This window comes from Cibotium barometz, chromosome 66 (genome assembly GCF_041138505.1).
Source record: "Cibotium barometz isolate CiBa-2024 chromosome 66, ASM4113850v1, whole genome shotgun sequence".
Lineage (NCBI taxonomy): Eukaryota > Viridiplantae > Streptophyta > Polypodiopsida > Cyatheales > Cibotiaceae > Cibotium > Cibotium barometz.
This window is the reverse complement of record NC_141111.1, coordinates 10,216,910-10,234,957: the sequence shown is the minus strand read 5'-3', so window position 1 is coordinate 10,234,957 and position 18,048 is coordinate 10,216,910. Positions and strand designations below refer to the sequence as shown.

Below are 18,048 nucleotides of genomic sequence, written 5' to 3'. Positions count from 1 at the left end.
ACATCTGATCATAGAGCCTTCCAAAATCCTCATCATGGGCATACTGCTCTTTCATCTCATCAAGCTCATGATGATAAGCAAGTGAAACTGCTGAGACCTGTGGCTTGCGTGACAAAGCATCTGCCACAACATTCTTTTTGCCTTCCACATGTACAATCTGAAAGTGGAACATAGACAAAAAGTTGGCCCATCTCATATGCTTCTAAGAAAGTTTAGTTTGCGTGAGGAAATAACGCAAGGTCTGATGATCTGTCTGCACAGTGAAATAAGCCCCAAGCAAATAGTGTTTCCATGTAGAAAGAGCATGAATTACAGCCAACATCTCTTTCGCATAAACCTGCAAATGCTTCTCGGCATTCTGTAATATACGACTCTCATAGGCTATCACATGTCCTTCCTGCATGAGAACTGCCCCAATGCTGTTCCCACATGCATCACATTGGACAACAAAAGCCTTTTGGAGATCTGGTAACCAATACGGTACGCCGGTCTATTTGGTGGGGTACTCCCCGGAATTAGATCAATAGCATGATCTTCTGGCCTTTCCGGAGGAAGCTTTCCTAGCAATGACTCGGAAAAACAATCTTGGAATTCACGTGAGAAATCAGTCCTGTCTTTATCTAACATAGACAAATTAGATTTAGACTCATCATCTTTTGCATCCTTTACAAAGACCAAGTACGCGGAAAGATGCTTTTTCATTACTGATGAAATTGCCAAAGCTGATACAATAGGAACAGATTCCCCTTTAAGCTTTACATCCAAAATATGCTCTTTCTCGCTATGAGTCAAAGTAATCTTCCTGTTATACGTATCCACCCTCGCATGTACTCTATGGCACCATGGCATACCCAACAAAACATCACATCCATCAAATGGCATGATGAAGAACTCCTCACTGTCCACATAACTCTGCACATGAAGCCTGAGCTTCCCAATAATAGGGGTAACGGGTTCTGCATACCCAGGACAAGCCATATTAGCCTCATACAAAAGCCCCATCTCCTCTGTGCGGATCCCCAATCGGCCAGCCAAATCCGGTGAGATAAAGTTGGCTCTAGCACCCGTGTTAAAGAAAATCCAGGCATTCTGATCTCACTTTGCCCCATGCCCTGCACAACTCAGTCTCTTCACCACCAGGCTGTTCCCCAACAAGATCAGGAACTAACCCTGCAGAAGGTTTTGGTTTCTTAGACTTGGGCTCCCCTTTAGTGTCAGAGTCCTTTTGGAACTTACGCTTAGGACAATTAAAAGACATATGTCCTTCCTCTGTACAGTAAAAGCACTTCCGAGCATCCATCAAAGCCTGTCTCTCCTCGAGAGTTCTCTTGGGCATTGGTAACTTCTTATAGCGCTTTTCTGTAGACCCTTTTGCATCACGCGAAGCATGCCCTGACTTTTCAGATTTCTTGCTTGAGCTTTTACTTCCTTCAAATCCGGATGAGACTCTAGTGAGTAACGCGTTTGCCGTCATAGCATTCTCTATCATCTACGACATATTTGTTACTCGAGTCTTTATGCAATAGTCACGCACTTCCTTGTGTAGTCCACAACAATACTTCTTCACCTACTCAGACAAAGGCACTGCACGATAAGAAGTAACTGGGAGTAAAGCTTCCCAAAACTTCTTATTATAATCCTCAAGATTTTCACACTTCGATGCATCCAACTTGTGCCATGCTGTCATTACATCCACCTCAAAAGTAGATGTGAGCCACACGGAAGAGAACACCTGTTTAAACTGTATCCAAGTAGATGGTGCTATGCCCTGTAAAAAACGAGTGGACCACCATTGCAATGCATTGCCCTTGAGAAAAGTCGCAGCTTTTCTCACCTTAGAGGATATTGTGTAATTTCCACCAGAAAAAGCAGCATCAAACTGCTGTAAAAAGGTAAGTGCCTTTAGCTTGTCTTTGGCCCCATTGAATGTGTCAAACTTCACTGTAGCTCCCCCTTCCTTATAATCCTTCGCCTTACCCATAGGTGTTAGATTATCGTAAGGAAGTGGCTTCACAAGATTGCTACCCCCAGCATTCATGCCCATCATAGGGTCAACATTGCCAGTTCCCACACCTGGCATACCATACATTCCTCCCATGTTTCCAAACGTATATACCACTATGCATACCGGGCTGCATGCCCCCATACATGTCTCCTTGCATTCCGGGCTGCATGCCCCCAAACATGTTTCCTTGCATTCCGGGCTGCATTCCACCATACATATTCCCTTGCATACCAGGCAGAAAATCAGCTCCAAAATTCCCTTGCATACCCATGCCTCCCTGAGGGTAACCCCCAGTCATAGATTGGAACACAGAGCCACCACCAAAATAGCCTGGATGCATAGACTGTTGCGGAATAGGTGGCTGTCCGAAAAAGGAACTCTGTGAGTTTGCACCAAAAGTGTTTTGCATGTTCGGAAACTGTCCAAAAGAAGGATCCTGTGGGAAGGCAGCACTAATGCCCTGAGGTGTGTTCCTAGAACGCACTTTCTTCTTCTTCTCAGGCTCAGAAGAGGATCTCATAAATTCAGCAAACTTCTCACTTTGAGTGAGCTGCAAATGCCATAAACACATCCATTACCCTTGCCAAACAATTTTTAAATTGAGCATCATCTTCCTCTTTACTAGGCATGCTTTTGGCTGTGTTACATCCTCATATTGTGCATCGTCTGCAGCCTGTTCTCTTGCAAAAATATCCTCACATTCATTTCTCTCAAGAGAGGCCTCTTGCTCTTCCTCTTCATCATAAAAATATTCATCTTTTGTGTCTGACATGTTGCTGAATTTTTCAGCAATGGCTTTCCTCGAGACAACCACGAGCTCACCCCCTTAAGAAAGTCGATGATAGGTCCCCGAAACGGAACCTTGAAACCGGCCTCTGGTAGAAACCAAAGTGCGGTAGACTAGCAGTCACCTATCCAATTGTAGTCCAGACAATTAAGAAGTGAACAAGAGCTAGAATGCTCTAGAACAAAAAGGAAAAACGACACCTGTTGGCCCCAAAGCTTGACGCCCCTTTCGGTATTTCTTTATTCAAATTCAATGGAAAAGTTTAACTGAGTACAACAAAGCCAGTCAAGGAAAGTAAACCTGCATGTCCAATCTGGCAGCTCTCAAGACCTCTTAGCATAGAGGATTCACATACAGATCTGTGTCCCACAAAAGCAACACACTGTGGTCTCCTCTAATCAACCAAGACAATACAATAGGGCAGCCTTGAGCACGCATCTGGCTGTTCCATGCTCATGGCTTCAAACTCAGCCTAAGTACAAATCCACTGTCCAACTCTGTTTCCACCCTTCAAGCTGCCATACCCCTCCTCTCACAAAGGGCCAGAAGAAACAACTCTGAAGCAGACATAAGCCAATGGAAAGAGAGAGAGAAAGAAGTGTTCAATGTATTCCAACTGCTCTGCACAGTTCTGCACTAGTCGACTTGACCGTACCAGACTGTACTTGCAATCGCCAGCGTCAGCAAATCTACAGCAGCCACTTGTACCTGTCCGTACCAGTATGTACAGCCGCCTACGTCAGCCAGTCTGCAGCAGCCGGACTGAACCTGTTTGTACCCGTATGCACCTGCAGCCGCCTTTGTGATGCACCGCCTGTACCAGCTGGACTGAACTGAACTGTACCCGCCTCCTGTTGGGCAGGACTGTCTGTACCCACCTGTTGTCAGAATATGCAGCGGAAATGATGACCAAATCTGGGAACACAAGAGCAAAAACGCAGGCAGAAAAAACAGCACAAAAAGAGAGAGATGTAGGCGTGTAACTCTGCTCTATATACACAAGAAGATCCCGAGATATGATACAAATGAGGTATGGGGACTGAGGAGCTATATATACTCCCCTAGAGGGCAGTCGGCCAGCACTGGAAGAGGCCCACGACTGGACAAAACCAACGACTGCTGAAAAACAGCAGTCGGCCAGCATCTGGTGCCCCATGTCTGCACAGAACAAGTCGGCCAGCACTCAGACAGCCCACGATTGCTACAGATGCAGTCGGCCAGCTTCAGAGTGCTCCTGGCATCACCTGGCAGCCCTCCCAAGCCTCAGAAAAATGGGAAAAAATAGGGGAAAAATACGGAGAGTGGGGAAAAATGATAAAACACCTCATAAGGGCGGGCACACCCACAACAAAGGCCCTGGTGTATAAATCTAGACAGGAGATGACTTCTAACACCCCCTCTCAGCTCTTGGCTGTGTGACCAACCACTTGGAGCTGGGGTGCCGCCTGAGCAAATCCTGAGAGCGACTTCGTGAAGAGGTCCACCGTACTGTCCTCCGTCGAACAGAACTCCAGCAAGATGTCATCAGCAACAATCTGTTCACGAACAAAGTGCCTCTGGATGACCATGGGTTCCTCCAGTGGAAGCCCAAACCTGCAATGTAACCTCCTCCTGCTCCGTAAAACTGCTCCTGGGCCATAAGTAGATCCCCTCGTGTCCGAATCTCCTCCCCAAACTGAGTCACTCCAACCGCGGAGTCGGACTCCATCCAACAATCCCCCTCCTGTGTACAAGAGTCCATGATCCTTCGCATGCCGCAGAAACCACAGGAAACGCAATCCTGCCTCACAAAGAGACATCTGCAACCAAGAGCTCAACTGCCTCATCAGGAAGCTCCCGTCCAATCCGGTGTCCATCAACCAGATCCATGAACCATACAGCTTCTGAGTCACAGAGACATCACACTGCTCACAAGGATCAACACCTGTTACGGTGCATAAACAAGTCCTGGAAACCTGATGAAACCTGTCAACCATCCCCTCTGAATCCGGAACCACAAAGCCTGGAGAAACCACCTCCTTCTGCAAGCAAACACCTGTCACCTGCCTGGCTTTCCGAAAGGTCCCCGTGGAAAGAACATCCTCAACTACTGGAAGTTCTATGTCCCGAACACTACGAGACATCAGAGCATAAGTGACCTGTTCAGCTTCCTCTGACTCACGAACACAAGAACTACCAACCTCAGTACTGGAAAGTTCCTGCCAACTGCTGCCATCTACTGGTACGCTATCCACCATCTGGTCCCGGAAAGCCCGCACCTGCAGCGTATCCACACTTGAGTAGCCATTACCACACTGCCACTCATCACAATCTTGAGGACCTGGGAGAGAGAGTGCTGAAAGCCTGTAGACTCCATTCTCCACTCCACCTTCCCAAACCACCTGGCCTGTTGCTTTGTCCCGGAGAGCAACACAATGCTCATCAAACTCCACCCGTACGCCAGTCTTGCAAACCTGATGCACTGACAACAGATGAAAACCAAGTGCCGGAACATACAACACCTGGGAGGAATGCTTCCCCCCTCTGCCATCGGGAACTATCTCCATCCTGCCCTCACTGTGAACTGGGATAGTGGACGTATCCCCAGTAAGAATCTGACCAGAAAGCCTGCAGAGATCCTGTAAACCGGAACGGGAAGGAGTCATGTGCCTAGAAGCACCACTATCGAGAATCCACTCCCGAGTATCCATTGCGGAGAGTCCTCCAATCTCCTCCCTGCCTGAAGAAAATGAAGCATCGGTGTCCATCACCTCCAGGTGCACAAAAGCCGGAGTCTTCATGATTGCTGAGGAGTCTTCACCCTTCTCGGTCTTCCGCTTGGGACACTGCCTCCAGTAGTGGCCTTTCTCGCCACAATCATTACAGGTCCTCTCTGCCTTCAGTTTCTCGCGGTCACTAACGGACATCTTCTCAGAAGACTTCTCCGACGAAGCCTTCCCCTTGCCCGAGTTACGGCCTTTCGACCGTTGGCCAGTAAAGGCCTCCGAACCTCCACCCTGAGGAGGGTTCGTAAATCGTTCCTCCTGGTCCAAGACCATGGGCACAAGCTCCTCCCACGTGATGGTGCTGAGCCTGCCACTGGTAATCAACGACGAGTAGAATGCTGAGTACGAAGAGGGCAAATGTGACAGCAACGTGATGGCCATGTCCTCTGACGATATCTCCTTCCCAGCCTGGAGAACTTCCTGCTGAAGAGCCTGCAGCTTGTTAATATGCTCCCGCATCGTCGCCGACTTTGCAGGGCTCATAACCTGCATCTGTACTTCCAAAGAAATCCTCTTCATGGGTGATACCCTGTTGTACAGAGAAGCCAAATGCTGCCATATACCTCTGGCCAGCGTCATGTGCTTTACATGATTGATTACCTGTGGTGTGCAATTGAGGAAAATAAACGAACGGACCCTGGCGTTGACGCGATCCCACATCTGCGTCTAGGCCTCCCGGTCCTTTCGGGTTGACGGTAACTCCCCTTCCTCTACTTCCGGCCGTGGAACACCAACAACGACAAAATCGGCGAGGTCGTAAGACTCCAGAACGGATTCCATCATCACCTTCCATATGCCGTAGTTGCTCCTGTCTAACTGACGGTCCACCGGAAACGTGGGGAGTGTCGGGATCTTCACATGTCTCTCGGCCATCTCATACAGATCTGCCATAGCGGGGATGTACTCTGAAAAGGGTGGGTGGGTGGGAACAAAGAAGAATTGATACCTGCAAGTGGCTGTCCAGCAAATCAGCCCGCCTTCCTCTTGCTTCTCCTCTTCCCTATCAGCCCAAAACAGTCCACCAATCAGCCACAAAACAGCCCCCTCTTGCTCACACAAATCCCAAGACCTATCTAGAGCCTAGGCTCTGATACCATGTCAGAATATGCAGCGGAAATGATGACCAAATCTGGGAACACAAGAGCAAAAACGCAGGCAGAAAAAACAGCACAAAAAGAGAGAGATGTAGGCGTGTAACTCTGCTCTATATACACAAGAAGATCCCGAGATATGATACAAATGAGGTATGGGGGCTGAGGAGCTATATATACTCCCCTAGAGGGCAGTCGGCCAGCACTGGAAGAGGCCCACGACTGGACAAAACCAACGACTGCTGAAAAACAGCAGTCGGCCAGCATCTGGTGCCCCATGTCTGCACAGAACAAGTCGGCCAGCACTCAGACAGCCCACGACTGCTACAGATGCAGTCGGCCAGCTTCAGAGTGCTCCTGGCATCACCTGGCAGCCCTCCCAAGCCTCAGAAAAATGGGAAAAAATAGGGGAAAAATACGGAGAGTGGGGAAAAATGATAAAACACCTCATAAGGGCGGGCACACCCACAACAAAGGCCCTGGTGTATAAATCTAGACAGGAGATGACTTCTAACACCTGTACCTGTCCGTACAGGTCTGTACCTGCAGCACACGTGTGTATGGCTACTCTTCAGGCGACCTGTTCCAGCCTTCCTCCACGCAGCGCAGTCAGCCAATAGTTCTCTCCACGCAGCCAGCTGACCCCCCTTCCAAAAAGCAAGAGAAGAAGAAGAGATGGAGAGGGAGGCGTGTACTCTAAAAGTAGAGTAGCCCTCCCTCCATAAATATTCTAGTGGCCCTTTAAAGTTTATTAAACTTTCTAAGGGCCACCCAAGGTTTATAAACTTTATGATGTTAACACCTTGGTCCCCCTTCACACTTGGGGTTGTCCACACATATTACTTTTGTCCAGACACCCAAGTATGCATCTTGAAAAATTTATTTTGCTCACCAATCACCATGCTCACACTTGTGCTGTTCCCACTTTCATAGGGTCATGACAGCTATCTTCCTCCAGAGAAGCAAAGACCGTATTAGTCAGAAAACCGATGTTTTTTCTGTCATACCATTGGGCATGGTAAGAAGGATTGTCCAAAAAGGCAAATGGAGCAAGCCTCCAAAGAGCCTTCTGCCACAGTTACCGCAGTATCCCCCGCTTCTCCAGACCCACCTGCTACCACCAATGCAGTTCAGATCTTACCTTCTATGCATCCCATGCCATCCGTGGTACTTGATGCTAAGCAGGAGGGTGTGCGACAACCACACAGAAAAGCCTGATCCGAGCTTATGGCTCTACCAAGGGCCGCCAGTTCATAAACCTTTTTGACATGGGCAGTTCTGAGGATGCCATCTCTCCCCAATTGGCTACCAACATGAGTTGTACCTTAGTGCCCTATCATTTGGAGGTAGACGGGTTTACACCTGGTCTCCGCACCCACATATCTCAACGAGCACAGCAGTTTTCTTTTCAGGTTCAAAAGGCCTCATTCCAACGAGATTTCATTCTCTCTCCTCTTTTGGGTGTGACATGATCTTAGGAATCCAGTGGTTTCATCAATATGAGCCTATTCCCAATTGGCGGCAGGTACTGGGTGGGAGATCATCCTTAAAACTATCTGAATGAGAAAGGAGATCTGCCAACTGAGGAACTGGAGAAGAAGATGAGACAAATGTTATCGATGAGATAGAAGCTGTCTGAGCATAAATCAATGCTCTTTCCGCTTCCTTGCGGATAGCTCGTCGGCCCTGGAGATGAGAAATCATAGGAATGCCAAGAATTCTCCTATCCTCACGAATCATGACATGCTCGGGAAAACCTTTACAGATAATAAAGGTGTCATGCCCCCAATTGGGAATAGGCTCATTTTGATGAAACCACTGGATTCCTAAGATCATGTCACACCCCAAAAGAGGAGAGAGAATGAAATCTTGTTGGAATGAGGCCTTTTGAACCTGAAAAGAAAACTGCTGTGCTTGTTAAGATATGTGGGTGCGGAGACCAGGTGTAAACCCGTCTACCTCCAAATGATAGGGCACTAAGGTACAACTCATGTTGGTAGCCAACTGGGGAGAGATGCCGTCCTCAGAATTGTCCATGTCAAAAAGGATTATGAATTGGCGGCCCTTGGTAGAGCCATAAGCTCGGATCAGGCTTTTCTGTGTGGTTGTCGCACACCCTCCTGCTTAGCATCAAGTACCACGGATGGCATGGGATGCATAGAAGGTAAAATCTGAACTGCATTGGTGGTAGCAGGTGGGTTTGGAGGAGCGGGGGATACTGCGGTAAGTGTGGCAGAAGCCTCTTTGGAGGCTTGCTCCGTTTGCCTTTTTGGACAATCCTTCTTACCATGCCCAATGGTATGACAAAAAAAACATCGGTTTTCTGACTGATACTGTCTTTGCTTCTCTGGAGGAATATAGCTGTCATGACTATGTGAAAGTGGAACAGCACAAGTGTGAGCATGGTGGTTGGTGAGCAAAATAAATTTTTCAAGATGCATACTTGGGTGTCCGGCCAAAAGTAATATGTGTGGACAACCCCAAGTGTGAAGGGGACCAAGGTGTTCACTTCATAAAGTTTATAAACCTTGGGTGGCCCTTAGAAAGTTTAATAAACTTTAAAGGGCCACTAGAATATTTATGGAGGGAGGGCTACTCTACTTTTAGAGTACACGCCTCCCTCTCCATCTCTCTCTCTCTCTTGCTTTTTGGAAGGGGGGTCGGCTGGCTGTGTGGAGAGTACTATTGGCTGGCTGCGCTGCGTGGAGGAAGGCTGGAACAGGTCGCCTGAAGAGAAGCCGTACACACGTGTGCTGCAGGTAGACCTGTACGGACAGGTCCAGGTGGGTACAGACAGTCATGTTCAGCAGGAGGCGGGTACAGTTCAGTTCAGTCCAGCTGGTACAGGCGGTGCATCACAAAGGCGGCTGCAGGTGCATACGGGTACAGACAGGTTCAGTCCGGCTGCTGCGGACTGGCTGACGTAGGTGGCTGTACATACTGGTACGGACAGGTACAGGTGGCTGCTGCAGATTTGCTGACGCTGGCGGCTGCAAGTACAGTCTCGTACGGTCAAGTCGACTAGTGCAGAACTGTGCAGAGCAGTTGGAATACATTGAACACTTCTTTCTCTCTCTCTTTCCATTGGCTTATGTCTGCTTCAGAGTTGTTTCTTCTGGCCTTTTGTGAGAGGAGGGGTATGGCAGTTTGAAGGGTGGAAACAGAGTTGGACAATGGATTTGTACTTTGGCTGAGTTTGAAGCCATGAACATGGAACTGCCAGATGCGTGCTCAAGGCTGCCCTGTTGTATTGTCTTGGTTGATTAGAGGAGACCATTGTGTGTTGCTTTTGTGGGACACAGATCTGTATGTGAATCCTCTATGCTAAGAGGTCTTGAGGGCTGTCATGGTGAACATCTTCAAGTATCATGGCTTGCCTTCGTCTATCATTAGTGACCATGATCCTTGCCCTTAGAAAGTTTAATAAACTTTAAAGGGCCACTAGAATATTTATGGAGGGAGGGCTACTCTACTTTTAGAGTACACGCCTCCCTCTCCATCTCTCTCTCTCTCTCTCTCTCTCTTGCTTTTTGGAAGGGGGGTCGGCTGGCTGCGTGGAGAGTACTATTGCCGACCTCCAGGCGGACTATCTGACAGGGTGACTAGCACGATAGGGGTGAAGCAGGGATGCCCGCTATCGCCTACCCTCTTTGGACTGTACATTGATGCGGTCTCTGATTATGTAGACAGATTGGGAGGCCCAAGGGCATGCCTGGCAGGGGTGTTGATACCCATCTTGTTATATGCTGATGATATTGTTCTAATCTCAGACTCTCCGGGAGGACTACAGAGACACCTGGGTGCATTACAGGCTTTCTGTGCGGATAGAGATCTGACAGTGAACCTTGGGAAAACCAAGGTTATGGTGTTTAACACCACACAGGCATGGGTGACGAGATCAGAGTCTCAGTTCACTTTCCGAGGGGAGCCGGTACAGTACGTCAGGTCATATGTCTACTTGGGAGTTACTTTCACAGGACCACGTTTCTCCCTGAAGGAGGCAGCAGCAGCTAGATTAGCTCGAGGGCATGCAGCTAGATTAGTAGCAGCTAGATTAGCTCGAGGGCATGCAGCCTTGGGGGCACTTTGAGAGGCAGTGTGCACAATACAGTTTCAGGAGCCACGCACCAAATTGTGGCTATTTGATACGCTGGTCACACCGTCCCTCCTGTACGGAGCTCCAATTTGGGGGCCAAGTATACATCACAAATCTCAGAGAGGGATAGATGAGGGATGGAGGCGAATGGAGAGACCACTGATTATGGCCCGCATGATTCGGAGCAAATCATCAGTACCACATGAGATTGTTCGGGCTGAGCTGGGTGCCCCACCAGTAGTAACCGAGTCCCTATTCCAGGCAGTTACCTTTTTACAGTGGCTATGGGAGCTCCCTCAACAGAGGTACTCCCGTTTGGCATTGACCTCATCCATACAGTTGGCAGAGGATGGAGATACTCATTGTTGGTACGCTCAGATGAGATCATGGTTTGACCTACATGGTTTGCGGATAGAGGCACTACCACCCTTTCAGTACAGTCTGGATTGTCCATTTTTGGATCTCACCGGCTCAGAGCAAAACCGCGTGATCAGGATGGATATCATCAGAGTGGACACAGAGAGGACATGGACTAGCCCCCTTGAGCCCTTGGGCACGAAAATGACTCATTACAAGAGCCATTTTCTACACCTCTCACCGGATGATTTTATCACCCGCCCGGCGTACATGGATGTACACCTATCACATGGGATACGTTGTGCCATTGGACAGATCCGGACCTCATCACACCAGCTGCGGATTGAGACAGGGCGATATGTGCATTAGATCGTGGATGACCGCATTTGTTAGCTATGCTACCAGGAGGTAGAGACAGAGGAACACTACATTTGCCGATGTATAGTCTATTATGAGATCCGAGGGAGATATCACTGCCTCTTCCGAGAGGGTTTTGGGCCGTTACGCAGGGTCATGGAGTTTGAGGATCAGAGATGCCTCGGATTGTTTCTACTTGAGCTCAGGAGACATAGAGAGACCCTCTTGGCAGACAGGAGGCCGAGCCATGATGTACCTAGATAGAGGACCCTGACAGATTTCTTCGGCACCAGCACCAGCAACCCAGCCCACACACCTCCTAATACCTCCTCCATTGGGCCATCAGAGCACCGACCACACTCCCAGGGAGTCACCACTGATAGAGCAGTTATCTTATGTTGTGCTCGTCGCCCACGCCCACTAGGATCCCGACCACGGCATCCTCACCATCGCCAGATCAGAGCCATTATTGCTCGGCATCGGAGGCGCCTACCTCGCTTCTACGACCTCTCCATTCTAGACAGCCCCATGGCGGAGATACTTGATCTAAGGAGAGGGCAACACTTCAACTGATCAGCATACATGGATCTACCTGATATACATTTTCCAGTATATTCCAGTATTTTCTACTCAGTATCATCTCGGAGTCTTGCAGTTCTGTTCTTATAATTGTAGGACAATCAGTTTATTGTACTTTTTAGTCTTGTTCTCTTTGATGAGACACCAACTTCAGATGTACTCTCAGTTTTGGTCTCATAGGCCATTATGGCCTCTTAGAGACGTTAATATATCATTTCATTTCATTTCTCTCTCTTTCTTATCCTTGTATATCTTTATCTCTTGGATATGTGGTTGAATCTGTCATGGCACTTCTGTTGGGCTTACAACTACTACCTGTAGAAAAGGATTACTCAGTATATGATTAGGAACTCCTAGTAGTAATTCAGGCCTTGAAACATTGGAAGCATTTCCTTTATGGGCGAGAATTTGAGGTTCGCATTGACTATGAGGCATTGCGCTAGATTTAGACAATGCCAAGTGCACAATGGGGTGACCGTCAACACCGTTGGAGCCCAATTTTCTAGCAATTTGGTGGCATAATCAAGTACCTTTCAAGAAAGGCCAACCCAATGGTTGATACTTTGAGCAAGAAGGGAACCTTGACTCTGATTCAGAACACTAGACTAAGCCTTGTTGGTGCATCTTCTTCTTGTCTTCGCTCCTCCTGGAGGACTCCATGGCAGTCGCTCCGTTATCCATGACTGAGGTCGTCCCTTGCCCTTCCTTCTCAGAAGCGGCCCTCTAGCTCTTCGCTTCTCTGACTTCTTGGCGGATCTAACGGATTAGCTCAAGGGCATCAAGACTAGAAGGCAGTGGGTCCGAATGACTGCACGAGCCATGGAGTCCTCTCCTCAAGAGAAAGAACAACGCAAAAGCGGAAACACTTGAGGAGAGGGCTAGGGCGACAGGCGCGGGGGACCCAGGGAGGGGGGGGGGGTGATGAACGAGCATAGGCGAGGAAGAAGGGTTGGTGGAAAGGGGGGCCAAAACAAAAGACAGTAGCTCAACAGGATGGGGGAAACATGCAGGAGTGACCGTCAGCACCATCGGAGCCGAATTTTCCAGCAATTTGGTAGCATGATTGAGTACCTTTCAAGAAAGGCCAACCCAGTGGCCGATGCTTTGAGCAGGAAGGGAACCATGACTCTGATTCAGAACACTAGACTAGACCTTGTTGGTACGGCATCTTCTAGTCTTCGAACCTCCAGGAGGACTCCATGGCAGTTGGTCCGTCATCCCCGACCGAGGCCATCCCTTGCCCTTCCTTCTCAAAAGCGGACCTCTAGTTCCTCGCTTCTCTGACCCCTCGGTGGATCTTACAGATCTGCTCAAGGGCGTCAAGACTAGAAGGCAGCGGGTCCATGAGCCATGGAGTCCTCTCCTCAAGAGAAAGAACAACTCGAATGCGGAAACACTTGGAGAGGGCTAGGGCTAGGGTGTGCGGGGCCGGGGGGGAGGGGGGGAATGATCAGTGGGCAAAGGCGAGGAAGAAGGGGTGGCGAAAAGGTTGGCCAGAACAGGAGACGGTAGCTCAACAGGATGGGGCAAACAGGCAGGAGCCGGGTGAAGATAGGTATGGCTGCACAGAGGTGCAGGCCACGAAAGGATGAGGTGGGGACTCAATGGCGGAAGAGGATAAGGGGGGAGCTGGGGCGGACACTAGAGGAGGGAGCAGGTCGATGTTGAGACGGAACAGGAAATGGCAGTGTGAGGCTGGCGGAGGGCAGGGCAGCATGAAGCGGAGGGCGATGGCGAACTCAGGTGCGCAGACGGGGGGGAGCTCCAGCTCAGCCTGCGAGTTCAAGACCAACTCGGCCTTTGCAAGAGTTATGTCCTGAGAAGACCCCTTTGGCTCACTGGGAGTTTTCTCTTCCTGATGACTCACTGTGGGTGGCTCGATGGTTTATTCTGAGCACAATAAAATAATCTACCAGGGATTTTTTTTTCTGCACAAGATTGTGCACAGTGTCAAGAAAGCCTTAGCTTTGATATAATTCTACATGCACATGCAGAAGCTTGAGTGGTAAGGCATGCAGCAATGTCTTTCAGTGCTTTACTCTCATTTTTGATTCACTTTTGAAGTGAAGGGTAAAAGAGAACGCACCAAACGCGTGATTGGTTCCCAATAACCCACCATCAGTCCCCCACCTGGATGAGTTCCTCGAGTATGTAGGATTGCAATGCACAATCTATCTAATGCTTTTGTTATTTCGACTGTTTTATATCGACTCCTCAGCCCCTTCCGAGTCCCTTGTTTTGTGTGCCACTTTATTGACCCACTAAGAAGTGCGCAGAGCTTGCAGTCCAATCGGCCTCTCATTTAGAGTGCCCAGTTAATTAGCCCTCCATGCATACATAATCACTTTTTAAAAGGTTGCCCAACACATTAAAAGACTTGTACAATGCCCTGCAGTTGGCTTAATAAGGCTCTTGGGACATTGTTCACACTTCCAACCTTAGGCACACTTCAACTCCAGGTGGATTACAAAACTGTTCGGACCTACACACGGGTGCCTTGTGCGGGACTTCACACGGTTGGCTTACTGACCTACCGTGGCCGACCCTGGACTAGGGCTCACAACATGCTCAATTCACATCTTTAACCCTAGTACTTACCCAAAACTTGCACTCAAGTACGGCTATGTAGACATGCCACCCAAGTGCTGTGGGTGCATGTGACATACTACTGGTTCCATTTCTTGGTTTCTCGTTCTGACAACTATGGGTGAATTGTGTCAAAAACAGAGGAGAATTGTGGAATACAAAAAGTTGTACATGAGGCTTGTACACTGTGAATGAAGTAGATAGGTGCAGAATGTGGCAGTAGGGAGCTAATACTTTGCCTAGGGTGGGCAGAAATCGTTGCTCCTAAAGTCATCCCTCTCTAGCTGCTCAGTGCTGCCTGCCTGCCTGCCTATCCCAAACACATCTGGCCTGACAACAGTTTTTCACTTGCTGTATAGGAAGCTCTTTGCCACCACCCCTTCCATATGCTGTCCGGCATGCTCTGTCACTTTCTGTGATTACACTCAATGGCATACCTTTTAGCAGCTGCCTTCCTGTCCCTGTTGTGTCTGGCCTGACCATAGTTTTGCACTCGCTGCACAGTTTGCTCATTGCCAGGTCTTCCCACACAATGTCCTGCATGCTCTATTGCTTTCTGTGATCACACTCAACTGTTTGTAATCTCTGCATATTTCTCAACTTACATAGCTTGGTGTTGCATGCGTAGTGTTCTCATCAAGCTTTCTGTGAAACTTAGCTACTTACTATTCTTGTTTTAATCTATAGATGCAGATCTACAATATGATCATTTAGCTCTTGGTTTAAGATCAGCGTTAATGGCAGACAAATACACCTTCGATGCAGATCGCCTTGAAAATATTACAGGTATGCATTTCTAGGAGCGTTGTGAAGGTCATGCAAGAAATGGATAGGTGGGGATGATGTCTTTGTTAAAATGCTTATGAATCCTTAGAGCTTTGAACCTAGTTTTGGGTATTTTAGCGAATAATCATGCTTTTACATGATTTAAAAAGCGCTGTTTCTGTGTGCAGGAATGGACTTGCGAAAGATTCTCAATTGGCCCAGAGAGCTTCCATTAGAAGATGAGCGTGCTCGCCTGCTTAGAGAGGTAAATTTTTGTTCTCGAGATGGTTGTAACTTATAAGGTTCACAAAGAGAGTGAATGTTCCTTTGTGGGAGGGATGCCGCTGGATTGCTTGGGATCTATTTTCTTTGTAGATTTCCTGGACTTTGTGTATGTTGGTGCTGAATCTAAGAGAGATAGCAGGTTGGTGTGGAGCTGAAGCGAAGCTTTGGCGGCAAAGCAGCCAATCTTGTTGCTGCTGCAAATGGTTCTGCAATTACACTCGTGAATATGATTGCAAGCCACTTTCCTGGTGATACTCCGCTCCATTTACAGTTTATAATGTGAAGTCCAAGTAAACTAAGGTGGATGTATGGCTAGAAACCATGAGTTAATGTGGGCTTATCTATAAAGCTCTCTCAAGATTGGCAGTTTGACTTCCAACTGGTTTTACCTTTCTCAGGGTTTCGTGATCACTGTGTCTATAAGGGGCGTCAAGTGTTTATCTATAAAAGGGCACAAATATTTGTTGCAGACCTTTGGGGTGCTTTCAAAGGCAAGAGCTTTGGGGCTTTCAAAGACATCAAGAGTCTTACTATGTTTGCTGACTACATAGTGCCAGCTATATTGAGGCACCTTGGCATAATATCATACAGTCCATCCTTAGCCAGCAAAGTGGATAGCTTCAAGGAGTTGCCACCTGGTACTGAAGAGGAGGTCGAGATACGAGCTTGCACCATAACAGCAGTTGAAAAATTGGGAGAGTTGCTGAGTGCCAAGATAGGGAGGCAGGTAAGGGTACTCTAAACAACTAGTGTGGATGTTGGGCTATTGGGAAAATCAAGGCAGGCTAACTTTTGCTTGTGTAGATTTTGACTGTGCAGCTAGATTGGTGGCTTTGGTCAACAGGTATTTCACTTCAATCAAAGCTTTCGTGCCACAGAACACAAACAATTTATTACTGAACTCGCTAATGTTGCAATTTTTGTGAGGGACTCATGCCCGGTCAGTCAAGTCTGATTGTTTTAGTCACAATGCTCTTGTATGTATAGTCAGGTTACCTTATCTTTTGATGGGGAATTTGGCCAAATTTTGTAGCTGCACAATGCCTTCACATATAGTGTTAACTTGAAGGCTTCAATAGTCGTGGGTTTTGATTGCACCACATGCATGCACACGTGACAATTTTGTAATATGTGATTTTCCTTAATGTTGATGCTGCTTATGCTGACGTATATACTGCCCATGTAATTTTTTTCAACTCGCCCATGTAATTTTTTTCAACCCGCCAAAGTCCGTTGTCTAGACGCCTTTCTTTGCTATACCATAATGCAGTATGCTTTTGTGACAATCATGCATTGTTAAATTTTCCGTATGTTGATTGATGTCCTTATGCAGAGAACTTCAACCTGCCATGCTAAAAAATGGGCTTCAAATATATGGCCTCTCTCTCCTCTCCCATCCCAAGGATGACTATGTGTATGTCTCTTGCCCGTCAGAGACGGATCATGCCACTAGTGCTTAAAAAAGCCCTTTGTTTGCATGAGAAGGATTGATTGTGTATAAGTTTCTCGTCTAGGGGAAAGCATTTGATTATTCTCAAGAAAATGAAGCCATTGGTATTAGTAGACTATTACAAAATAATGTGAAACTCAAAGAAGAGACATGATTTTCCAAAATGAAAATGAACATATAAAACTACTAATATATCGACTACATACAAAACGTAAAGTGCATGATGCATGTACAAACAAAGAGAACAGAAGTAAAGAAAAGAGTGAAGGGGTAAGCTTATCTCAATACTAGAGTGCTTGTGAGATGAAGTAGCATGTGCAATGTATGGTGGCATTGTTACTTGGTACAACATCTCTTTGTGGTGGAAATGTAGGTGAACAATATCGTAGGATGGGTATTCAAGAGAATTTGTTTTTCCCACGGTAATGGACTAGTGTGTACGTGCTCTCTGTGATTGTGAGCTCTCATTCCATCGTTTGATTATTGGTTAACATGGGCACTTCATTGACAATGCTTGCACTTTATATACAAAAGTATGTGGTGAAATTGTATCTTCCATATTGCAAGCGCTTTTAAGATGTTAAGGCCATAAAATGGGCTACTTAACTTCTAAGGTTAATTGCTTATAAAAGCCTCGTAACTAGTCATGGGTGCCTTGGATCGATTAGGTAGCCTAGTGAGAAAAAACTTATGAAATATAAAATCCAAAATCTTACGCTTGTAAGGTTTATCTTCCATTGTTGCAAAAAAACGAGTGTGCTCTCTACTCTTACAACTCCGAATTAGGGTTTAAGGAGAGTAAAATTGGATGACACATCTCATGGAACTACATCGGTGTATAGTAGGAATGATGTACACACAATGTATGTCACAAGTACCCATGACACACTTGTTCAAGAGGCAAGGCGCGGATGCATTACATAAC

The 18,048-nt window shown here is 47.4% G+C and overlaps 1 protein-coding gene across 2 annotated transcripts in view; it reads left to right on the top strand.

Annotated features, from left to right (window-relative positions):
* Window positions 1–16,840, top strand: part of LOC147602755 (uncharacterized) — a 44,233-nt gene extending 27,393 nt beyond the window's left edge. For both annotated transcript variants that reach the window (XM_086797539.1, XM_086797538.1), the window contains 5 exons: window positions 15,311–15,409; window positions 15,577–15,653; window positions 15,813–15,921; window positions 16,072–16,400; window positions 16,478–16,840. In XM_086797539.1, coding sequence (XP_086653665.1) covers window positions 15,311–15,409; window positions 15,577–15,653; window positions 15,813–15,921; window positions 16,072–16,400; window positions 16,478–16,573 — 710 coding nt within the window. In that variant the 3' untranslated portion in view covers window positions 16,574–16,840. The remainder of the gene's footprint in view (window positions 1–15,310; window positions 15,410–15,576; window positions 15,654–15,812; window positions 15,922–16,071; window positions 16,401–16,477) is intronic.
* Window positions 16,841–18,048: the final 1,208 nt, after the last annotated feature.